The 8,520-nt window shown below is 39.8% G+C and overlaps 1 protein-coding gene across 1 annotated transcript; it reads left to right on the top strand.

Annotated features, from left to right (window-relative positions):
* Positions 1-3,834: 3,834 nt before the first annotated feature.
* Positions 3,835-4,199, top strand: LOC104992517 (uncharacterized protein C8orf59 homolog). The gene has a single exon (XM_010845432.1). It carries the CDS (start codon positions 3,877-3,879, stop codon positions 4,177-4,179), a length of 303 nt encoding a protein of 100 aa, XP_010843734.1. The 5' UTR covers positions 3,835-3,876; the 3' UTR covers positions 4,180-4,199.
* Positions 4,200-8,520: the final 4,321 nt, after the last annotated feature.

Consider the following 8,520-nt stretch of genomic DNA (forward strand, 5'->3'; position numbering starts at 1 on the left):
TTGGTGGCTGCAGAAGGGACAAATTAACCATGACTTATTTAGGAGGACATTTTGGGATGTAGTCTCCATCTGTGCCTGCCCAGGGTTCTGCCTGACCTCTTCACTCCAAATCCTGGAGCATGGGCTGTATTACCTGATTGACTGGAACACAAACTCCTTCAACAGCTTCCTAAGCCACTTGTGGGGAATGGGCAGTGACTGAGTACTGAAACACTTGAGGATGTCCAAGTGATAGAACACATCCTTGTCCATGCTCATCATTGTGTGACAGAATGGGAGGCACCAAGGGTTACTCATTTTTTGTGGGCAGCACTTGAGTTGCCTCCTGAGGAGCCCCAGAGAAGGCTGCTATCTGCCAGGGTTTACCAAATGGAATAGTGGTCGATCCAGACCCCACCATACTTCTTGAAGATTAAATAGAACATCATTTTAGGTAGCTCTAAGTTTTGCAAAGAGACAATTATAATAAAATCAGAAGAGGGATGATGGTTTCAAGAACTAGGAGAAGTTGTAATGAGGAAAAAGAATAGGTTCATTCTACTCAGAGCTTACATTCTAAAAATTCTGTCCATGTCCCCCGCTTTGTGCTTAAAATATAAAAAACACAAAATGATGTGTTTATTCAGACCAGTGGATCATCCAACTCAATCCTTTTATATACTAGCACCAAGAAATATTTTATAGGAAAACATAATTCTTTCCAAGCAAGGAATAATACCAAATTTGCTTAGTTAAAAAAAAAAAAAAACAAGCTATCTATTGTAGATAAGTCATCTGTGTATTTGTGTCAGTCTTCTTGAATATAATGTAGTACTCGTCTGGTAGTAGCCAATATACATTTTAAACAGCTTTATTGAGATATTATTTGCATACTATGCAATTCATCCTTGTAAAGTGTATAATTCCATGATTTTTCATATGTTCACAGAGATGTGCAACTGTCACCACATTCAATTTTAGAGCATTTTCTTCACCTCAGGAAATAACTCTGTAACCTTTAGCTATTATCATCCTACTGCCCCATAACTTTCTTAGCTCTAAGCAACCAGTAATTTACCTTCTGCCTGTAGATATTGCCTATTCTTGCCTTTCAAATGAATGGAATCATATAATATGGAGGCTTTTGTGACTAACTTTTTTCACTTAGCATAATGTTTTTTTTAAGATTCATCTGCTGCTGCTGCTAAGTCGCTTCCGTCGTGTCCAACTCTGTGCGACCCCATAGACGGCAGCCCACCAGGCTCCACCCTCCCTGGGATTCTCCAGGCAAGAACACTGAAGTGGGTTGCCATTTCCTTCTCCAATGCATGAAAGTGAAAAGTGAAAGTGAAGCCGCTCAGTCGTGCCCGACTCTTAGCGATCCCATGGACTGCAGCCTACCAGGCTCCTCCGTCCATGAGATTTTCCAGGCAAGAGTACCGGAGTGGGTTGCCATTGCCTTCTCCATAAGATTCATCTAAGTTGTACCAAAAGGCTTCCCTGGTGGTTCAGACAGTAAAGAATCTGCCTGCAATACATGAGTGAAAGTCGCTCAGACGAGTCTGACTCTTTGCGACCCCATGGACTGTAGTCTGTGGAATTCTCCAGGTCAGAATACTGGAGTGGGTAGCCTTTCTCTTCTCCAGGGGATCTTCCCAACCCAGGGATGGAACCTAGGTCTCCCACATAGCAGGCAGATTCTTTACCAGCTGAGCCACTAGGGAAGCTCAAGAATACTGGAGTGGGTTACCTATCCCTTCTCCAGCGAATCTTCCCGACACAGGAATCGAACCAGTGTTTCCTGCATTGCAGGCTGATTCTTTATCAGCTGAGCTACCAGTGAATCACACAGTACAGGAGACCCTTGTTCAGTCTTGGGTTGGGAAGATCCCCTGGAGAAGGGAATGGCAACCCACTCCAAAATTCTTGCCTGGGAAATCTCATGAACAGAAGAACCTGGCGGGCTACAGTCCAGGCAGTCACAAAGAGTTGGAGACAACTGGGCGACTAACACTTTTCAAACTGTACCCCAAAATGTACAAACTACCATACACTTGTGCTCATTTCACATGCTGGCAAGGTTATGCTGTAAATCCTTCAAGCTAGACTTCAGCAGTACTTAAATGGAGAATTTCAAGATGTATAAGCTAGGTTTAGAAAAGGCAGAGGAACCAGAGATCAAATTGTCAACATTCCTTGGAACATGGAGACAGCAAGGGAGTTCCAGAAAAACATCTACTTCTGCTTCACTGACTATGCTAAAGCCTTTGTGTAGATCACAGCAAACTGGGGAAAAATTCTTGAGAAGATGGGAGTACCAGACTACCTTACCCCTCTTCTGAAAAACCTGTAAGTGGGTCAAGAAGCAACAGTTAGAACTGAACATGGAACAACTGACTGCTTCAAAATTGGAAAAGGAGTCCAACAAGGCTGTATATGTCACCCTGCTTGTTTAACTTATATGCAGAGTACATCATGTGAAATATGAGACTGGATGACTCACAAGCTGGAATAAAGATTGCCAGGATAAATATTAACAGACTCAGATATGCAGACGAAACCACTCTAATGGCAGAAAGTGAAGAGGAGCTAAAGAGCCACTCGATGAGGGTGAAAGAGCAAAGTGAAAAAGCTGGTGTGAAAATAACATTCAAAACACTAAGATCATGGCATCTTGTCCCATCACTTTATGACAAATTGAAGGTGAAAAAGTGGAAGCAGTGACAGGTTTTATTTTCTTGGGCTCCAAAATTGCTCAAGATGGTAACTGCAGCCATGAAATGGAAAGACTCTTGCTCCTTGGATGAAAAACTATGACAAACCTAGGCAGTGTATTCGAAAGCAGAGATTGCTTTCTGACAAAGGTCCATATAGTCAAAGCTATGGTTTTTCCAGTAGTCACGTACAGATATGAGAGTTGGACCATACAAAAGACGGAGAGCTGAAGAATCGATGCTTTTGAATTGTGGTATTGGAGAAGACTCCTGAGTGTCACTTGGACCGCAAGGAGATCAAACCAGTCAATCCTAAAGGAAATCAACCTTGAATATTCATCGCAAGGATTGTTGCTGAACAATCAGTTTGGCCACCTGATTTGACTCATTGGAAAAGACCCTGATGTTGGGAAGGATTGAGGGCAGGAGGAGAAGGGAATAGCAGAGGATGATATGGTTAGATAGCATCACTGACTCAATGGACATGAATCTGAGCAAATTCTGGGAGATAATGGAGGACAGAGGAGCTGGCTTGCTTCAGTCTGTGAGGTTGCAAAGAGCCAGACATGACTTAGCAACTTAGCAACAACAACAGCTGTACTATTTATCAATATTTCTTCTTTTTATGGCCAAATAATATTTCATTATATGAATATACTACATTTTATTTTTGCATTTGTCCACTGACTGATATTTGGGTCTCCCCCCGACATTTTGTCTACTATGATGAATGCTGCTATAAGTATTCCTACACAAGTTTTTGTGTTGGCATATATTTTATTGCTCTGGGGTGTATATCTAAAAGTTGAATTGCTGGGTCATGTGGTAGCTCTGTGTTTAATCATTTGAGAAACTACAAGGATGTTTTCTAAAGTGACTGAAGTATTTTATATTCTCATCAACAGTGTGTGGGTGCTCTGATTTCTCTACATCCTCATCAGCTCCTGTTATTATCTGACCTATTAATTCTTGCCATCTCAGTGGGTGTGAAGTGGTATTTCATTTTGTTTTCGATTTGCAAACTTTCTGTTGACTAATGATATTGAGAATCTTTCCATATGCTTATTGGCTATTTGTATATCTTCTTTAGAGAAATGCTCATTTAAAAAACCAGGTTCTGGCAGATGGCGTTACCTGGAACCTGAGAGGCTATACGAGGGTGTCGGAGGCCTGGTGAGAGACAATGGCCAAGAACAAACTAAGAGGGCAGAAGTCCAGGAATGTATTCCACATAGCCAGCCAAAAAAGCTTTAAGGTTAAAAATAAAGCAAAACCAGTTACCACTAATCTTAAGAAGATAAACGTTGTGAATGATGAAAAAGTTAACAGAGTGAATAAAGCTTTTATAGATATACAGAAGGAACTGGCAAACTTCTCAAAAGGCCTTTCCCTTGAACCTCTGCAGAAACAACTGATACCTCAGCAGTGTCATGAAAATGTACCAGTTAATGTTGGTGAAGCTACCAGATTAATGGCTCAGTTGTAATATACCAATGATGCATCAAATTCCCCAAAAAGACCAATAAATTTAATCTTTTATAAAAAAAAAAAAAAAACAAAACCAGGTTCTCTCTCTTTTTTTTTTTTTTTAAATGAGCTGTAATAATTCTTTACATAACCTAGATGTAAGGTCCTTATCACATATGTGATTTAAAAGTATTTTCTTTCGTTGTATTATATATGTTGTGTTTTTTATTTTTTTTAATGGTGTCTTAGAGAAGGAAATGGCAACCCCCTCCAGTACTCTTGCCTGGAAAATCCTGTGGACGGAGAAGCCGGGTAGGCTATAGTCCATGGGGTCGCAAAGAGAGACACGACTGAGCGACTTCACTTTCACTTTGAAGCACAAAAATTTTAAATTTTGGGCTTCCCTGGTGGTCCAGTGGCTAAGACTCCACACTCCCAATGCAGGAGGCCCCAGTTTGATCCCTGGTCGGGAACTAAATCCCCCATGCTGCAACTAGGAGCTCGAATGACACAACTAAAGATCCCCTGTGCCACCCCATGCCATAACGGAGATTGAAAATCCCATGTGCCACAACTAAGACCGGGTGCAGCCAAGTAAATAAATAAATATTTAAAAATCCTTTGAATTTTAATGAAGTTATTTTTTTTCTTCTGTTGCTCATGATTTTAGTGTCATATTTAAGAATTCTTTGTCAAATACTGTGTTTTCTATGAATTTTATAGTTTCAGCTTTTACATTTAGGGACTTTGATCCAGTTTGAATTGTTTGGTATCTGTTGTTAGGTAAAGATGTTTTGATTACCTACTATTTATCTAGTTGGTGAGGGAGGTATCCTCTATCATAAATAGTATGAGATGGCTGAACACAAAATATCTAGCACTGGACAGATGAAATCCAATAGAAGATTATCAATCAATCATGCTTGCAGCCCCAGAGAGGACACAGCATATCATACAGAGCCACATGGGGGCTGCACTTGAGAATAGTAAGGATAAGCAGAGGCTGTGGGAGCCAGACTTTGGAATATCCAGAGGATGAGGTGATCACTGGCTCCCACGGGAGATCATTGGCTTGGTTGTGATTGGCTTGCTTAAATTTCATGGACTGGCAAGGAGATAAAGCCCATTAGACTGAGGATGGAGTGTGTTGTACCTGGTGCAGCTGACAGAGGAACTAGTCAGATGGGAAGCCTTTCCTGTGGGGTGGGGGGCATATCTCACAAGAACAAGGAATCTTATGCTTAAGACTTTGGGGCCCTGCAAGGCTCAAAGAAGTCAACGCAGCACAGGAAATGTTAGACTTTGTAATGTGCTGTGCTTAGTCACTCAGTCGTGTCTGACCCTTTGCAACCCCATGGACTGTAACCCGTCAGGCTCCTCTGTCTGGGGGTGGGTTGCCATGCCCTCCGCTAGGGGATCTTCACAACCCAGGGTTGGAACCCAAGTCTCCTGCACTGCATGTGGGATTCTTTCCCATCTGAGCCACTAGGCAAGCCCAAGAATACTGGAGTGGGTAGCTTATCCCTTCTTCAGGGGGTCTTCCTGACGCAGGAATCAAACCAGGGTCCCCTGCATTGAAGGCAGATTCTTTACAAGGTGAGCTATCAGGGAAGCCCAGATTTTGTAATACCAGAAAACAATTCTTTTGTATGTGGCCATCCAGTTGTCCCAACACCATTTGTTGAAAAAATTATTCCTTCCCCATTGAATGGTCTTGGCAACCTTGTTGAAAATCAGTTGTCCCACAGATGTATGTGTTCAGTTCTGGATTCTCAGATCTATTCCAGTGATCTGTCAGTATATATCTTTTTCTAGTACCACACTGTCTTGATTAAAAAGCAGAGACATTTGTCAACAAAGGTCCATCTAGTCAAGGCTATGGTTTTTCCAGTGGTCATGTATGGATGTGAGAGAGTTGGACTATAAAGAAAGCTGCAGACAGAAGAATTGATGCTTTTGAAATGGGGTGTTGGAGAAGACTCTTGAGAGTCCCTTGGACTGCAAGGAGATCCAACTGGTCCATCCTAAAGATCAGTCCTGGGTGTTCCTTGGAAGGACTGATGTTGAAGCTAAAACTCCAATACTTTGGCCACCTCATGTGAAGAGCTGACTCATTTGAAAAGACACTGATTCTGGGAGGGATTGGGGGCAGGAGGAGAAGGGGACGACAGAGGATGAGATGGCTGGATGGCATCACTGACTTGATGGACGTGAGTCTGAGTGAACTCCGGGAGTTGGTGATGGACAGGGAGGCCTGGCATGCTGCGGTTCATGGGGTCGCAAAGAGTTGGACACAACTGAGTGAGTGAACTGACTGACTGTCTTGATTTCCATTGCTTTGTAGTCAGATCAGATTCAGATCAGTCGCTCAGTCGTGTCCGACTCTAACCCATGGAAAAGAAATGCAAAAAAGCAAAATGGCTGTCTGGGGAGGCCTTACAAATAGCTGTGAAAAGAAGAGAAGCGAAAAGCAAAGGAGAAAAGGAAAGATATAAACATCTGAATACAGAGTTCCAAAGAATAGCAAGAAGACGCAAGAAGAGCAAATAGCAATAGCAAATAGCAAGAAGAGATAAGAAAGCCTTCCTCAGTGATCAATGCAAAGAAATAGAGGAAAACAACAGAATGGGAAAGACAACAAAGATGGGCTCGATAAAGGACAGAAATGGTATGGACTTAACAGAAGCAGAAGATATTAAGAGATGGCAAGAATACACAGAAGAACTGTACAAAAAAGATCTTCACAAACCAGATAATCACGATGGTGTGATCACTCACCTAGAGCCAGACATCCTGGAATGTGAAGTCAAGTGGGCCTTAGAAAGCATCACTACGAACAAAGCTAGTGGAGGTGATGGAATTCCAGTTGAGCTATTCCAAATACTGAAAGATGATGCTGTGAAAGTGCTGCACTCAAAATGCCAGCAAATTTGGAAAACTCAGCAGTGGCCACAGGACTGGAAAAGGTCAGTTTTCATTCCAATCCCAAAGAAAGGCAATGCCAAAGAATGCTCAAACTACCGCACAATTGTTTTGTAGTACATATGGAAATTGGAAAGTGTGAGTTTTCTACTTTTTCTTATTTTCCAGGATTGGAAATATTTTCTTCATCCAACTTTAAAGTTAAGTGATTTTGGAAAAACTGATGCTAGCTTTATGAAACCAGAGATATTATAAGACTAGTTAACCATGTTACCTGAAAAAGAGAAAAAAGCAGCCCATGTAACACTTGTTTTTTTTTTAATTATTTTTACATTTTAATGAGATTTGAATACAAATATACATAGATCATATAGTTAAGTTACATTATTAACTTCTTTAGCATTTTGTCGAAATAATGTTTATACCTGATATTTTATATAAAATAAAAATTTCACTATACTTACTATGTAAATTAGCCCCAAACAATTTGGCTGTTACCTTTAGCTATAAACAGATATGACAAATTCAAGCTGATTTGGGAAATTATTTAATCAGTTAGAGACAAAATGTGTGCAAATGAAAATGAAATGTCATGTCTTACAAATAAATTTCAAGCTGAAATAATTTAATTTCTACATACATTTGGAGTTTTCCATACATATTAACAATGTAGTCAAAGCTACATTTTTACCTTTATATCACTATGATGTTTTTCAAGGATGTGTTAATGTGAGTTACAGGAAATGAGACTGCATGTATAAAGTTTACCAGAATGAAACTTAGAAGGAAAAAACACAAATTATATATATTTTTATTAGGTTTATTGCATATTTATATTTAATATATGGACTTTACATTTAAATGACATTTACAAAAAATAAAAGCTAACGTTTCTATGTTCCTCACAATGGTCTGGCCTTGTGCTTTATGTACTTTTTAATCTTTAAATTAGCCTATAAGGTAGGCACTCTCATTATCATACCAGTTTATAATAAAGAAACAGATGCTTAGAAAATTTAAATAACCTGCTTGTGATTATGCTGCTAATGATTGGTAAAGCTGAAATGAATCTCTGTCTTTCTGACTATAAAACTCATATTCTTATAAGACATGCTGTAATACTCCTGCTGCCTCTCATAATATTCTCATATTTAACGAAATTCTGGAGAACTGTATGACTAATAAAGAAAATACGAATAAAGCAAAAAACATTTCAGATTAATACTGCTCTTTCAAATAGAAATTTTATATGACTTTTCCCAGTGTACACTTCAAAGTCTCAACAGATGTTTGAACAAGATGTCTTGACTTAAATTTGCTCTAAGAATGTTGAGAAGTTTGATGGGATTAGTAGAAAACAGTTAATTGTCCATTTAAGTGCAGAAACTTTTTTTTTTTTTTTTATAAAAATCTGGCTTAAAAAAGGGATAGCTTGAAT

Source organism: Bison bison, unplaced genomic scaffold, assembly GCF_000754665.1.
Source record: "Bison bison bison isolate TAMUID 2011002044 unplaced genomic scaffold, Bison_UMD1.0 scf7180017864216, whole genome shotgun sequence".
NCBI classification, from domain to species: domain Eukaryota; kingdom Metazoa; phylum Chordata; class Mammalia; order Artiodactyla; family Bovidae; genus Bison; species Bison bison.

Coding starts and splice junctions, on each gene's coding strand:
- LOC104992517 (XM_010845432.1), top strand. CDS start 3,877: ATGGCCAAGAACAAACTAAGAGGGCAGAAGTCCAGGAATGTATTCCAC.